This window comes from Magallana gigas, chromosome 10, assembly GCF_963853765.1.
Source record: "Magallana gigas chromosome 10, xbMagGiga1.1, whole genome shotgun sequence".
Lineage (NCBI taxonomy): Eukaryota > Metazoa > Mollusca > Bivalvia > Ostreida > Ostreidae > Magallana > Magallana gigas.
In genome coordinates this window covers 13550624-13567431 of record NC_088862.1, presented here as the reverse complement: position 1 = coordinate 13567431, position 16808 = coordinate 13550624, and the positions used below count along the sequence as shown (strand labels likewise).

General features: G+C 32.3%; 1 protein-coding gene across 2 annotated transcripts; it reads left to right on the top strand.

The window, feature by feature from the left end:
- The first annotated feature begins 1019 nt into the window (after positions 1 to 1019).
- On the top strand, positions 1020 to 14995 carry LOC105346238 (cyclic nucleotide-binding domain-containing protein 2). Of its 2 annotated transcripts, XM_066073345.1 has the most exons (13): positions 1020 to 1867; positions 3345 to 3533; positions 3875 to 4044; positions 4425 to 4584; positions 6809 to 6957; positions 7101 to 7179; positions 7660 to 7725; positions 8822 to 8970; positions 9586 to 9673; positions 10335 to 10379; positions 11409 to 11579; positions 13971 to 14131; positions 14488 to 14995. In XM_066073345.1, exons 1-13 carry the CDS (start codon positions 1196 to 1198, stop codon positions 14696 to 14698), a joined length of 2310 nt encoding a protein of 769 aa, XP_065929417.1. In that variant the 5' UTR covers positions 1020 to 1195; the 3' UTR covers positions 14699 to 14995. The 2 variants fall into 2 exon arrangements, with proteins under 2 accessions (XP_065929417.1, XP_065929418.1); XM_066073346.1 differs by lacking the exon at positions 10335 to 10379 and having other exon boundaries at positions 1021 to 1867.
- Positions 14996 to 16808: the final 1813 nt, after the last annotated feature.

The window sequence follows — 16808 nt, the reverse complement described above, 5'->3', positions numbered from 1 at the left end:
ATGATAAATGAAAAAAGGAGACATTTATATATGTAGAAGTAACACTTTTGATTGAAAAAACAGGAAATTGCGATACAGGTATTGACAGGAAAAAGGTCACCGAAGACCGAGGATAGAATAGCGCCGTGTGGGTAGGAAGTTTCGATTGGAAACCCCTCTAGCCATTGTGATTCTTATAATGGCGCTCCGAAATGTAATAACTAGGAGTTTACCGTAAATATCAATTTACCGTGAATATTTTATGTTTCTCTCGGATTATTACAGGAAGTCAAATACTGATGCTATTGAGAATAGAATATAAATAAAACTAGAATTTATTTCAATTTATTTTCAAATAAAGAAAAAAAGTGGAGGGATTTATTGGTGTTTTTATTGAATGATTCTATCTCATATATGTTTTATGTTTTTATGCTTATTTTTTACTATCATTATTACCTTAATTTTTTGCAATGTAATGTTGGTACTGTAGAAAACATGTCGTCAAGGCAAAAAGACACAAAAGGTCCAAAAACAAAATGATATCATAAAAAGGTACGCATGGTTCGCAATAAAAATCAACTCCTCAGAATATATCCGTCGCTTTTCTATTAATCAAAGCAAATCACTTTTCAATAGACAATGAATCGGCAGAGAGAAGTTTTTGGTAAGTAAAAAGTTTGTATTCAAGTTAAGTATTCCCCGTTTAAAAGACTCCCCCATCGTGCAGCAGTGGATAAAAAGCATTACAGATGCTAATTTATTCCCTAACCCGATCTCTCTTTTAAAATCCCGGTCATAAATATGCTTTCCCATTGAAAACCGTTCATACAGACCAATGTCTAGCTAATAAAGATGGCGTTTGATAGGACCTAATGAAGCTTAAGCTATTTAAATCGCGCGGCGAGAATGGCAATGTTATAAAAACATCCTTCCTTTCACCAACGCCATTGTGCTATCTATCAAAAACGTTGACAATACAGAACCCCAAGGTTAATGCCATCTGCATTTAAATGAAAAGTCAATAAAACTTGATTTGGAAATCAAAAAAAAAAAAAAAAATCTGAAACCCAACAGCCAGCGGAGAATAAGGTTCGGGGATTTAGTCTCGAATAAAAGCTGAACTCGTCCTCTTCATAACTTTGAAGAAAAAAAGTTTTTTAAAATAGGATCATTGATTCAGTGTTTTTGTTGAAGAATAAAAAAGAAAAGAGACAGGATGAAGAAAAGAAGATATTTAGACTTAATGGTGCAGAATCGTCATCTTTCACAGTATTCACCTGACGATAAAACACGCCAGAATTTGCAACGTTTACGACATTCAGCCCCCCTTACCAGAAACCGGGCCCCTCTACACCAAGATGTCGTAATTGATAACCATTCTGGAATTTTTCCCTCAATGTCATCCGAAGAATCCCAGCCCCAGTGTGAAGAAAAAACCCTCCGCCAAAGACGTCAAAATACGGAAATGCCGTGCCGTTGTAAGAGCGTAGGGGAAGGTAGTGTATTACGTGTTTCACCAATTAGCCCCTGTCTCATTACTCAATCCGGAACCATTCATCGGAAATCTTACAACACTCCCCCAAAGCAAGACCCACAAGTGTCTGACCATCCCATGAAGTCTTCAACTGGCACCCTGAAGAATAGTCCGGATGTATTTGACCATCACAGAAAGCCTTCGACCGCTACCCCAAAGCCTAACCGCTCGGCGTGTGACCTTTATAAAAGGTCACCGTCTCTTACCCCCAAATATGACATTGCTGTGTTTGACCATCTAAAGTCCAGCTTACAAGAAAGACATAAAACCATTGTCAAGAGAAACAAACCCAGATCTTCCTCCAAATCGCAACCTGAAGAAGAGAAACATGAAGAGGTTTTCAAAGACAAGAAGGTATATAGTCAGTATATATTATATATTAATTTATGAAATATCAAAAATTAAAAAGAAAAATATGAATTCTAGATATTTTGAAAAATCAAGCACACTTGACGTCGTGTTTTTTTATATTCAAAAATTTATATGTGATTTTTAGCAAGCAAACTAACACTTCAAAACATAATAGAAATAGTTTTGACAAAACCATTCCCCTCAAAATATCCTATTTACTTTTAATTGAAATCTAAATTGAAATGAAATCGTTCGTTTGCACGCAGTTTTATTTTAACGGACAAACAGCAGATCATAGGTTCTAACAACTTTGCATGCAAGCTTAATTATTTTGTAATGAAAGTAATTGAAGAAAACATATTTGATTATACATTTTTTGCCTCTTTTCAATTTCGAACCAAATATCTTCTTATTGCTGTAAAAGAATATAAAAAAAGTACATCAATTTGTTGGCGTCAAATTTTACCTCTTTTGTCAAGAGTTTATTATATTAGATAGAATATCCAGAAATGTATAGTGCCTTTAAACATTAGAAACACAACGCCCTTTTTTTCGATATCGCTTTACCATTTATGATGAAATATAAACCCGAATTGTCACCATGCGGTTTAAAGCTATATCCGGTTACAGGATAGATATTAACTTCTGACAGGGAGCGGTATCTAATTTTACAATAGGAACGTGCGAACAGCCGGGAAATAATAATAATAATAATAATTCGTCTTTTCAACTGGTTGAAATTATGAAACAAGCTATATTTGTTTTTAACATAAACAATATAATTACTTGTCTTCAATCAAGTGAAGGTTTGAGTCAGTAATTCCTGCCCACATTATAAAAATGTCCATTCCGGAGTTGTCCGTCCCACTGTTTATTATTTAATTTCTAAATAATTTACAAAAAGTAAAAGGTCTCTATTATGTTTTATACGTTATCTCCCCTGGTAGTAAAAATAGAACGTCATTTCCTTGTGGTTATTAAAAGAACTCGCTACGCAGGAGGCCTGCTGGTCGATTCATTACACATCAGATCCGCCATAAAATCTACAAAAAAAAAATATTTCTTTAGCTTTTGAACCCTAAGTTTATTTAGGAGAGAAACAAAATCCATATGTTTTAATTTTAATATTTGAATGGTTTTTTTTTTTTTAAATATCTTTATACAACACTCTTCTCGTTGCAAAAAATCGCAACGACAGTCCGTCCCTTATAACAAAGGCATATCAATACTTCTGGAGGTAAAACAAAATTTGAGAATCAGGCTTTCCCCTCATTAAATAAAAATAGCCTTTTAAAAAATCATAGTTTAAATGGTTTGAATTCTATTCAATAAACAAGACCCTTCAGTTTTGTGTTTCATCCCCCAAAATGGCCACCCTTTTTTTGTCTCCAAAAGCGGCACTCCATTTCTCTAGACTTAATCAAATTCCATGTTTACTGAATAAAAGACTCAAGCTTATCCAAATACCTTTGATTTACAGTCACTGAAACTACGGTTCAAAATGGCCGCCAAGTGTGTTTTAGTCCTGATTCGTTGGTTAAATGCAATCATTGACATAAGCGACACGAAAACCATCAGAACAGCGACGGAAGAGAGATGGTACACACTATATACCAGTCAGGAGGCCCGGAGACTAGCATTCAATAAAATGGTCTACTCCAAGGAAAGGGTAAAGACGTTCGTCGTGTTTTTCGAACTTACTCTCAGATTTTGATCAACTTAATTATTAAAAGATTTAAAAGTACAGCTTTGAAAACAATGTATACCTATATGTATGTAATTATATACTATTAGACAAATTGAAATGAAAACTTTAGGAAAAAAACCAATAAAAAAAAAAATTCATCCCTCCTAAAAAAAAAAGGAAGGAACAAAATTACACATTATTGACATTAGTTTCGTTAACATTTGATCGCTTTGTCGTCATGAAACAGACAGTAAACAGAAAATAAATACCGGTATACATGTGCATGAACGTTAATAAACATACAGATATAAACATACTTTCAGGCTTTTGCAAAAGTACCTAAGTGGGCCTCAGATATATTTGAGAGTGATCCAGATTCAAGAAGCGAACAAGATTGTAGGCGGATCCACGCCTTGCTGAGAGGTCTCAAAAGCTTTGATAAATTTACGGAGCGGATCCAACTCTACATGTGCCGAGCATTTCGTTACCAGAGGTTTGTGAAATCATTACTTCGTTTAATGATGATAATCTATAACAGTACTTTCAAATACAAGCGTCAGAAGCGGTTTTCAACACAGTGAAAAACAGATGTGAAAAAATGTAAATAAACGCGGGGTAATGAATGGACCTTAGTTATTAATACATGGACATGTATGTATACATGTAAATGCAAGATTTTTGGGGAACTTGCCATTAGATTTCCTATTTCTGGCTGTTAAAATGAATATAGCTTTAAATTCATTAGTTTGTTTGGCATCCCTCTCTCTTTTCTGCCAATAACAGTTGCATTGGCATAAATGGCTTTGAGTTTGTGTTTCGCATTGCTAATTAAAAGAAAATAATAATAGAAAATAACTCACGAATTTTTTTTAGTGTGGAACCCGGAAGAGTCATTCTGAGACGTGGGCATGTAGGAATCAACTTTTACTTTATATATTCCGGTTCCGTGTTCGTTAACGTCGAAGAAGTGAATACCAGAGGCGAACACTTTGAGAAAACAGAAACAGTGCTAGTCAGGGGAGATTCTTTTGGAGTAAGCAATTTTCAGTTTTTAGCATTATAAATACTCCCTATTTCCCTCTTTTCTTGCTATTCCCCTCCTTTCGAAGATATGATTAATTAAGTACAACAACAAAAGAAGAGCCCAACAGCTCAACAGCTTCATCTTGATAATGTGAATGGTAACTCCTTATTACAGGCACGTAGCATTGTTTTTGAAAGTGGGGGGCCAAACTCATCCAAAAAATCTTGATCTCGACAAGCAAAAAAAAGGGATTTTGAATTGTCCAAAATCCCAATCCGTTGGGGGGGGGGGGGGGGGGGGGGGGGGGGCTGGCGTAGTATATCTAAAACTTCAATTTCACTCTTAATTTCCCCTTTTTTAACCAATTTTTCACATATTCCCAAAAAAGTGAGGGGGGGGGGGGAACTCCATGATAATTCAATTATATATATGTAAATTTAAAAAAATTAGTTGCTAGTTGCTGCGAGAAAAAGATACTACGTACCTGTATTAAACAAATATATTCCTTTGGATTGTATGTATTCCATCAACTGAAGGTTCAAGTTTTGCTTTTATAGTTTAAGGAATAAGGGATCATTCTTTGAGTACTAAGAGATGATAGATATACCTGGGTTTTTTTCAGTTGTACTGTCTCCTTAAGGTGGTATAACACATCGTTACAAAATTGCTGATCTCTGATCAAAAATGACATTTCGTTTTATTAAAAGGATTTTACCGACGATAACATGAAACTAACTGCCAAGCCGAGTGGATAAGTGTCAGGCTTGTGATTTGTACATCCCGAGCTCGAACCCCGCAGGGTCTTTTGTTGTTACTAACTGAATTATTTAATTCTTCAGATACTCGTTTTTTTATCCCCAATCTGCAAGTTTTTCGCCTATTTGATATGTTTAGTTTTTATATCATTATATTTCATAATCAAATAATTTATTGTTAATTCGAGTGACTTTTTCCTGGTGTGTTATTCCACATTAATGATTCGTCATTTACACCTGCAAAAATGAGACAAATATGATAATTATTTTGTTTTTCGTTATCAATCATATTATGTATAAGCGTCCTATGAATTTGCGTTTTGAAAAAGCAGAACACCTTCAAATGATAATCTGATTCAAAGTAAACTCAAGAAAAGGAGCTAATTTCCAGACATATCAATGCATATCATAATAATCTTAATAAGAGTGCTGGTAATTGTCAAGAAATTACACATTAAATCAACATTAACAGTTTGAATATTATTATTCTAGATACAGTATTATTTTGTAGAGAAAAAAAACCGAAATGTTTTGAGGTTGAAATTGTACTGCATGTTTTTTGAGAGCTCCTCTTCTCTTGGTGGTTAGAAATAGTCAACCTACTATATTTATAACTTTGATTTCACTGTTACATGTGTAATTTTCTATTTTTCACTAAAAATGTTTACATGCTCCCAAAAAAGTGTGTGTGGGGGGCATGATAATTCAATTTTTTATATATAAATTTAGGAAAAGTGATTTCTGCGAAAATTCCACCCCAGTGCATTTTTCTTTAATTGATTATTAAGAAGATTGCTAACATATCACATCCAATGTGTAAGGTATAATTTTATATGTACCTGATGTTGAACACCTATTCCCTCTAAATAACTTTTTTTTTTTAAAAGCAAGCTGAATTAAAAGCTTTTAAGAGACAATACAGCTCATTTTGCGCCAATACAATGAAATGACAGTTGTCCAGTATCTTATATGAATTTTCTTGCAAAGTCAAAAGTATGAACTTTGCATAAATTACGCTTTTATGAATCTTAGCGTGGCTGAAAAGACCAGGAATTTCGCCAGATTTGGCTAGAAAATGATTAAAAGAGATGGAGACAAAACTCAAGTGCGAACTATGTATCTTGTGAGCGATTAAAAAAAATGATAAATCTTCCTGAAAAATTGAAGCTTGTTTAAATCATGACTTACAGGGGTGTTAGTTGACGCTTACTTGTAATAATGAATAATTCTATTGTAATAAGCTTTCCAAAACACCCAAGTAATTCACCCCTCCCATTTCTCATTCAGTTTATCGTTTTAAAATAACCCGATTAGTTGTAAATCTACATCTCCCCCCTCTCTCTCTCTCTCTCTCTCTCTCTCTGTCTCTCTCTCTCTCTCTCTCTTTTTCTCTCGCTCTCTCTCTCTTGTAAGTTTTTGTTTGCATAATCAATCATGGCTCCCCTCTCTCTACGTCACATTATTTTTCCGCTGTTTAGGAACTTGCATTACTACAAGACATACGACGGACTGCAACAATCACGTGTCGAGAAACGTGCGAAATTTTGGTGGTCGACAAGGAGACGTTTGCCAAAGTTTGTCCTAGCATCTTTCAGGAGGAACTAGAAGAAAAAGAAAAATTTCTTTCGTACGTTACAAAAAATCTTAAACTTCATACTAATTTTTTTTTTAAACTTTAAAATATCTATCAATCATGTGTAAAATATGTTGATCATAAATTTTAATAGGGATAATGTATGTGTAGAGCAAAACTATTCTTTTTTTCTGTAGGAAACTTAATTTGTTCAGTCCTAAGTTTTGGACCAAAGAAATGCTGAAAACCTTGTGTAACGAGGCCCAGATTCAAGAGGTTCGGATTTGACCCTACTCTAACGGTTTTTATGCTTTCAACCCAGCATTAAAAATTAAAAAAATACTTCCGATGATAAGGTTATCTTCACCATCAGGGAGAATATTTCTCAATTTAACACGAAATAGATTGATATTTCTTTTACTGATAATTATACAATTCTTTCCTATAAATGAATAAACGATTTTTAAAAAACCGTAAAGATTACCTAGTAAAGATAAAAAACATAACGTTGAAGACTTATTGAATTATTAAAGACAAAATGCTCAGCCCATGTTTGAAGTAGGAGTGTTTGGGCCAGTGTTGGCTGAGCTTTAAAGTTAGATGAAACATGCAAAATTACTGTCCAAAAAGTCATGGGGTGTGGAGGACTCCTAAGTCATCTTCATCTTATTACTTATAACGGTAAACATGATAAAATACTCATTAAACAAACCCGATTTGTGCTCCCTCCTGATCCTTGCATCATCTATCTTTCAGTACAAAACGAACAAAGTTGTGGCAACTGACAGGAGTGACGAAGAATGGATATATATCTGTATGCAGGTAAAATAAAAATCGAAAAATTTCCGTTCAAAATTTTTTTCTTCAAGTAACTGTTCAATACGGAGAGAATAAGACGATATCAAGCTTAAGGTATATCACTCCTCATGTTTTTATTTCATTGCGCAGATGTTCATTATATTTTAAATGAATATGATTTTATTTATTTAAACCTCACAAAAAGATCATAATTTCACAATTACACAACATTCGTAAAGAAAATCTATTTGAATTCAAGAAACGAACAAGTTTTGGGGGGAACTATTTTCTCGTGCGGAAGGTTTTTTAGTCGAAAATGACAGAAACAAGCAATTTTATGAATTTTCAATATACTTTTCTTTTTATTATACTTTATTCATTATTCTCATTTTTAACATTTGATAGGTTTGTGACATGTTCTATAGGTTTTCTATGACTTGTACTAAACTAAATTTTGAGAGAATGATAGACGTTTAGCATAAAATCATGCAAATATTTAGAAAATATCTGAATTTTTTTAAGCCAAATTTTGCAATAATTTTACCTTTGAAGCCATGTATCTAAAATTTGAAATCACTGACCCCCATGTTTTATTATGTCAAAATGATACTGAATACATATGTAGGCAAACTGGATTAATCTTCTAAAACTCTTGATATTCAAAATGTTTTTATTTCAAATCAAATTGTAACTATTATAAAAATTGTCTATTTTAAGTGCAAAAAGGTCATACAATCATTTATGCAGCTTCATGCAAATTTTTTTTCATAATCCCTCTATTCAGTGTGACCATTGTACATAATTAAAAACAACATTTTAAGAAAAGAGTTTGCTTAATCAAAAATTCTGACCTCCCATTATCTTTGTATTATTTAAGTGTGTTTTGTCTACAGATTTCAATAGAATACTTCTCGAGAAATTCTTGATACAAGAACATTGAGGAGTGGGATACCTTAACAGATGAACAATATTAAATTTAACTTTAACTGAAGTAATAATTCAGCTCCAAGAATGAGGCAACCGTTGTGATTTTAGTAGGTCTACAGTTTCATGTTTCTTCTCCTGATATAGGTCAGTGATCAAGTTATTTGTGAGAAAAGTTCTATTTATCTCCTGAAAGGGCAAAGGCCAAGTTGTCAGACGTCTGTTATTGGACGGCCCCTCTACGTCAAAACGTCAGAGAATCAAGTCAACTAGAACCAGCAGTCGACACAAATCCACGGAAGTTCTTGTAAACCTGTTGGATGACGAGCCCGACTCTCAAAGTAGGTTGTGACGTCCAAGGAACCGATCCCGAATCTAAAAGGATTTCCCCCCCAAAAACATGTACAGGTCAAATGAGCATTAGAATTGATTTTACATGAAAAAAACATTCACATGATTTTCTAGTTAAATATTAAATGGAGTCCCTCCTTATTTATATTTTCATAAAATTTTCTCACATAAAAATCATTGCATGTGAACATTTACAATGTATATGGTAGATACACAAAGTTATATCTTTTCAAACTTACTGAACAAGTCACTTCACTTGGAAAATTATTTTGGTGCTCTTTTCACGATGAATTATTCCTGATAAAGCGACAAAATTCATGTCAGATTCAATGCCTTGTATATACATATATTGATGTAGTTGTACATTTAGTTATATATCATTATTTTTGGACTTTTTGTTAAAGGTTTGAATACAAACCTGGATTATGTTTACCAATGATATAAGTTATATATACTTTATAATAAAATGTAGAAATGTTCAGTCTTTTTTTCTTTCTTTCTATACTTTTAAATATTAAGAATAAGTACCCATGCATAAAACTTTATCTTCCAAACCTTTCAGCTTTTTTGGAAAATGTACTGATTATGCATCTTGAAACATTTAGGTAGCAGTGTAACATCAGAGGAGTCTGATGACGAAGAAAGCAAAGAGAAGATGTTAGAATCCATGTCCCTGGAATATCGCAAAGATGGACGGGTAGGTCACGTGATCCATGTTTGAAGTTTATTGAGAATGATTAAACTAGTGTATTTATGGTATAAATACTGTGTATTAACACCTGTTATATGAATTTTTACTTTTCAATATTTATTTTGCTTTCTCTTGGGTACATAATTATTTTAGAAAAAAAGGTTTTGTTTTGAAAAGATATCACATGTGTCATGTATATAATTTCTTTGGTATATTTTTTTTGACAGTTAAATTATGTAGCTAGCACATAATTATGACTAATTATATACAATTTTTTTTAAATGTTTTTTTATCCAATAATTTATTTATGATTGACTTGTTTAACAATTATATAAATTTATTGCAAACGTGGATATTTTTGGGAGAAAAATTGTAATAAATCAAGTGCGCAAGAGATGTATTTGCGGCGATGAAAAATATGATCAGCGCTTTTATTACCAGGAAAAACAGAAACAAAAAACAAAAATCTCAAAAACCAAATCAGAGAATTTGCCATTTGAAATGCTCTACTGGAAAAATTTGCCAAACTTGACTTAACGCTATGTTGACAAATCCTTCCTTTAAGCTTACCTCTCCACGTTTGCAGTACCTGAAATTCATTCGAGATGTAATCGTCTTTATTTTAACTGTGCGATGGAATTATCTTTAATTTAAAAATTTACTGTAGAGAGCAAGTTTTCTAACACACTTGAAATGGGAGGCGGAAATACAGGTTATATGTTAAAGATTTTTAATTTGTTTTTTAGTTCAGGTGCATACTCCCTCTGTTTAAATTTAATTTATTGTATAGAATCTATCAGTGTTTTTTTAACCTCAAAAAATGCCATTGAAATGAACATAATTACAAATGTACAACAAACGCGCCGTTTGTGTGAAAGATCATCAAATTGGTATACACATACACATGAGTAATCATTCTTTTAGAGGGACTGTGCACCTTATGCATGTTATTTTTGCAGTTGTAAAGCATGGCATTAGAAATAGTCATTATTTTGAATATCGTGGCTTTTTCTGCCGACCACCTTAAAACATTGCCTCCAATTTACATAACAAAAGGCAGCTTTAACTTTTCAACTTAACGGTTCTGACAAATCTGATGTTTTTTTTTGTTTTTAACGAATGAATTTTACAATGTAAAGGTTACTCCATGCCTACTGTAAAATTTGATGACTGTGTGGTATGGAAATGTATGAAAACATCTTTCATTTTAACTCCAGATATGAATTTCTTACATCAAAAGTTAAATTACCAAATTAAGAGAAAGATTTATTTTACGTATTACTATCTCCTGTCCATTGTTTCTTGGTAAATTCAGATATTTAAGCGTTTTTAAAAAATGCATGCATGCTTTAGTTATTATTTTAAAATACATTGCAACAGACAATTGTAACATGTGCATGCTTATTTCGTAGCAAAAATCAATTTGCAATGAATAAATTATATTGTTGTTTCAAGTTTCGACTTTAGACACTTGATTTTCGTTGTGTTGAACAATAAGCTTTAAGTTAGAGATTTTGCAAACAGTTATGCTAATTTTAATTAAACCAAAAAAAATTTATAGAAGAAACATATGTATTTATGCTTGTATTTCATATTTGATAATGTTTCATAAGTTAAAAACACAGTCATGAAAATAAAAACGAAATTTGTTTTTTAAAAAAAAAGGAACATGAAAGATTGAAATGAAAAACACACATTTATTTTGTTTATACATTTACTTATAAAGACTTTTAATTCACAGAGGAGAAAGGCAATGAAAACACCACACAGAGATGATTCTCATAAAAAGAAACAGGAAATGCTGTTTACGGGACCAATGACCTTGACCTCGCTTATGTCCAAGGATAAAGAAAACAAAGCATCGGACCATATCTACCTTCAATTAGACAGTCTATTTAAAGAGGATGTTTTTGTAAGTATAGGAGTATTAATAGCTTAAACACTGTGTTTTAAGTTCTGATTTAAAACCTGAAAGAAATTCAAATGTCTAAACAAAATTGATTTTTTTTATGTATAATTATATTATCAATATTTGATTGATTGATTATGAAACGAGCCTTCCAATTGGCAATTATAGTTAAAACTAGAGCAAAGCTCGTTGCAAAGCAACGAGTGGGTCTTCCGTTAATGTCGGAAGTAAAGCTGGAAGTTCCTGTAAGAAGCAGAGTTCTTAAACCATTAACAAGAGTAACTAAAATAAAAAGATGAAAAAAATCGAATTATTCCTGGTACGACCTAACAAAACCCGAATGATTTTAAGTACGATTTAACAAAAACCTTATTGATTTCAAGAACGACTTAACAAAAAAATCCGAATGTGTTTAAGTATGACTTAACAATTATTTTTGGTACGAGTTAATTTTACTATAAACATAAGCTATTTTTTAAACCAAGGACGCGGAAACAAAATTTCCGGAAAAATCAATTTTTAGACTCCGATATCTCTTTAATACATCGTCTGATTTTAAAACGGATTTTAGTTTTTAATTAAGCTTAATAAAAGCTGCATTGTTGCATTATAATAAATATCAAATTATTGATCAGAAAAGAGTTATCATAAAAAGACTTAGTAGCCCTTGTACACCCTAATTTGTGGGGCCAGCCCCTTTTTCTTGATATCAAATAAAAGGTCTCGCTAATATAAACATATTTTGTTCTACAAGTGTTCATGAATTGTAAACCGTTCTCGAGATATCTGTACAAATGTGTTTTAGGGGCCGACCCTTTAACCCCTTACAGGGGCCACTAACAACAACACTTTTGGTTTAATATTGTTCAGAACATTATTTTGAACAACTTTTGTTCTACATTGCTTTTTAAAATATTTCTCCTTTTTCAGATATTAATGATCATAGTTTTGAGTTCTGGCCCCTTGAAACCCCTAATTACGTAATATATGACTTCGGTATGGTACTGTATAGATGAACAGCTGTACAATGAACATTTTTGCTTCTATAATTGATAACAAAATATTGTTCAGTAAAGAGTTATTGTTAAAAGACATTAGAGCCCTTTTGGCCCCTAATTTGAGAGGCCAGCCCCTTTTTCTTGATATCAAATTTAAGGTCTTGCAGATTTAAACATATTTTGTTCAACAAGTGTTCATGAAATGTTAACCGTTCTTGAGATATCTGTACGAATGTGTTTTAGGGGCCGACCCTTTAACTCCTAAATGGGGTCATAAACAAAAGCAGTTAAGGTAGCATATTGACAAGAACACCATTTTAAGCAACTTTTGTTCTTCAATGCTTTTAAGAATATTTCTCCTTTTTCAGATATTAATGATCAAAGTTTTGAACTTCTGGCCCCTTGAAACCCCTAATTACGTAACATATGACTTCAGTATGATACTGTATAGATAAACAGCTGTACAATGAACATTTTTGCTGATATAATTAATAACAAATTATTGTTCAGTAAAGAGTTATTGTAAGAAGACTTTAGAGCCCCCTTGGCCCCTAATTTGAGGGGTCAGTCCCTTTTTCTTGATTTCAAAGGCAAGCTCGTGAAAATTGAAACAACTTTTGCATTACATGTTTTAACAAATTATGTGCACATCGAAAGGTATTACAGAAAATGTGCAAAAATTTCGTGGAAAAATTTTGTGCTAATTTTCAGGTTCAGGCGAGCTTCGAGGCCTTGAGCAATTTTCATAATTGGAAGCATGGGGGTACATCTACAGACATTCATCTACAACCCCTGAAAATTTCAAGCTTCTGTCTTGTTTAGTTTCGGAGGAGATGCGTGGACAAAATGACCCTTTAAATTTACAAAATCATCTATATCTGAAACCGGAAGTGACGTCATCATGCAAAAATTTAATAATATGTAGCAACGATGATGTTCTATCACTCCTAAAAATTTTGTGCAAATCAGTTGGGTAGTTTTTGAGAAATAACGCTCCAAAAAAGTCAGAAAAAGAAAAAAAAGAATAATAAGAATAAAGAAAAAGAAACCGTAGAATAACAAGAGGGTCTTCCGTTGGAAACGGAAGACCCTAATTATGTTGATGCATTCACTAACAAATTTTGCATTCTTTTTCTTTTTTTTGTGTTAATTAGTTAATTACGTACGTAATGCTTTCGATTTTGAAGCATAAATATTAACTGATAAGAAATGTACATGTATGAGGTGGAGTCATCAACAAAAATATTGGATGGTAAACAGCATCAGTGCGCGAAGCATGTCGATGCATGAATTTTTCGTCAATATTTTGGTAGATGCCCCAAACCGCTGGAGGAAGGTAAGATTCATTTTCTTAATGTAAATTAAAAAGTCACGTTCATAGTTTACACATTTACAGGATATGTATTCCATTATGCATAACGTGACGTCACCACCCGATAGTGACGTATTACTAGTCAGTGGAGGGGGTCGATTTCTTCGAATCAAGAAGAAGAACTTTTTTCATGTCTGCTCCAGGGAAGGTTTGGATCACGCCAGAAGAATAGCTACGTCTGTCAGGTTTGTTGGAATTTTCATGACCATATATCCTATTCTTTTCGACAAAGAAAATCATTATTGTTTTTTTTTTGTGTTTTTTTTGGGGGGGGGGGGGGCTTTTAAAATGATACTTTAATTTGTTGTTGAAAAGTTGTTTATATCATGCACAACGACAGACACATTTTGCGATTTTTTAAAATTTAGAGCGGTTTAGATCTTGAAGCTCAGAGGTAATAACTTAGATACTGTATATAGAATATTTGCTGTAGTACATTTTAAAGATATTTTAAATGTTTATCCTGTATGTTTTTATTGCTTAAAAATGGCTTCGTTCTGATCATATAAAACATATTTCATTTTTGTTTTATTTCAAAAAGATACCCTACAGATAATCAACTTCTCGCGGCATACACAGAGAAGTTCCACTGGGATCACTACAAACATTTAGTGGTGGACCACGTGATCAGGGGTCACGTGGAGCGGAAGACACGCTTCAAGAACAGTCCGCAGATACAGGCGTCCATCATAAGCTACCAGAGACAGAAAACGCTGGATCTCATTAATACTCTGAAAGCCCATTCTCATTAAATGGCCAATATTGTAGAAATTCTCACCGTGACATTTTTATTGTTTTAGTCTCGACAAAGAAGAAAAGATGTAATGTGAAATAAAAGTAGCTGGCTTTATACTTTGAAAATAACGTTTTTAAAACAAGATGAATGCCTATAAAAAAAGTCGTTGTTTTTCATATGTTCCCTGACTCTTAAGATAGAGTTACTTCTCTTTTAATCTATACATATATGACAGTATGCCATTCACTTCTACACGACAATGTAGGCAATCTTAGAAGAATTAAGTATTTTTAGATAAAAAGGAATCAACAATTATAAAGAAATTGAAAATAAGAGCCATTCTTAGCGGATAAGATTACTTTGATCACTCGCTGATCATATAACGTTGTTATTCAAATATAACATGCTTTTTTCTGAGGGATAGAGATTAAAACTTTTTTCCAGTGAACATTTTTCTTTGACGTTCTCCTCTGTTACACATATATATATTTATATATCGTTATTCAAGAGTATAAATAAACACGATTATAGTATCTTCTTACCTTATCCCCCATGATTTCTGGACGTGAACAATGCATTTGACAGGAGATGAAATACTAGATATAATTATAAACAATCACAAACGCCTATTATAATGCTATTTTTAACAAAAGCCGCGTAGGTAGTATTAATTTCATTGATACTTTGAGCATGGGTTTAAAATCTTTTTATGTACATTTTCACGCAATTCCTTTAAGAAATTTGAACTTTGTTCTTTTTTTTCTCTAGACAAGTCGACTCAGGAATAAACAGATGTAGTAGTGTAATGAATTCAATGTTTATTATTAAGCAGCATTTAAAAAAGAGAGGGAAAACCTTCATGATTCAGTCTTTTTAAATTTTCCCCTATTCTTCATTTTTATGTTCTACCTGTACATGTAACACAATCATTATAATAAAAATGATATGGAAGAAAGCTGTAATTAATGATTAAGGATAAACCTAGATGCATGAGACATTTTACAACTTTACTATTTGCAATGGATGTTTACCAAATATATATTGTTTTTGTTTTCACCAAAGAATATTTCATAGCAAAAACTATTATATTTTTTGTTATTAAAGAATAATTATTGTTTTTTATTTAAGAAAGAATATACTTTATCCATTGTTTCTTAAATAGATCTGAATTGTTGGTTTTTGAATTAAAGACATTTGAATTAAGAAAAACTTTTATCTTTATCGTGAAAAACGAGGTTCAACTCAACTGACTTCATTTGATTGTTAAAAAACCCCATATCATTTCAATGTCTTAGAACGTTGAATGTAGATCAATTCTATTTAAAAAAGTCCTAAACGTTTACGACAATTTGGTTGAAGTACGGTAAATTTTAACTTGGTGTTAAACAATAATATATTGATATGAACGGATCTAATAAGCCAAGTTTGAAAATCTTTTTCTAAAATATACATTAGATCCGGGAGAGAAGTACGAGATATTTTATTTTTGCAAGAAAAATTCCAAATTGAATTGCATGTATCGTCCTTTTCGCAATTCCGTTCATATATTAATAGCATGTTTTTTTTTTAATTCGATGCTGGATTTCAACCAGAATTAAACAGTTTCACCTGCAGTATAATTTTTCATCAAAATATAAGAATAAACATTTGTTTTTATGTAAAAAGAGTAAATATTGCATGTATTATGTTATCAGATCTTTTATATCACCTATCTAGATTTTGTGATGGAATATCCATGCTGATGGATAAGTTAACAGCTAGGTTGTAAAAAATGCAAAAATAAAAGCCAAACAAAACATAAACAAAACCAAGAAAAAACCCTTCATACATATAGAACAATACATAACTCGTACAACGCATAAAAGTTTGTTAAATGAATTTCATAAAACAATATCATTACATTTCAAGTAACGATCCCTAACCTTCGTACCAATGACCTCGATACCATGCAGTCCCTATACCTTAACCCCAATCTGTCTTTAATTAAAAGCATGCATTAACTCCCACAATTACTATTAAAAAAAAGTCCAAAAGGTCAGTGGTTCTTCCCAGTTGAGGTAATCGTAGGTCAAGAATTAAAGGGACTTGGACACAATTTTAGATCAAAAATTTCTTTTTCTTTTTTA

Bases quoted from the DNA above. Each gene is read 5' to 3' on its own strand.
- LOC105346238 (XM_066073345.1), top strand. From the start codon at position 1,196: ATGAAGAAAAGAAGATATTTAGACTTAATGGTGCAGAATCGTCATCTT. The intron at 8,971-9,585 runs GTTGTGACGTCC...ACATTTAGGTAG, and splicing joins GAGCCCGACTCTCAAAGTAG to CAGTGTAACATCAGAGGAGT. The intron at 14,132-14,487 runs GTTTGTTGGAAT...TATTTCAAAAAG, and splicing joins AGAATAGCTACGTCTGTCAG to ATACCCTACAGATAATCAAC.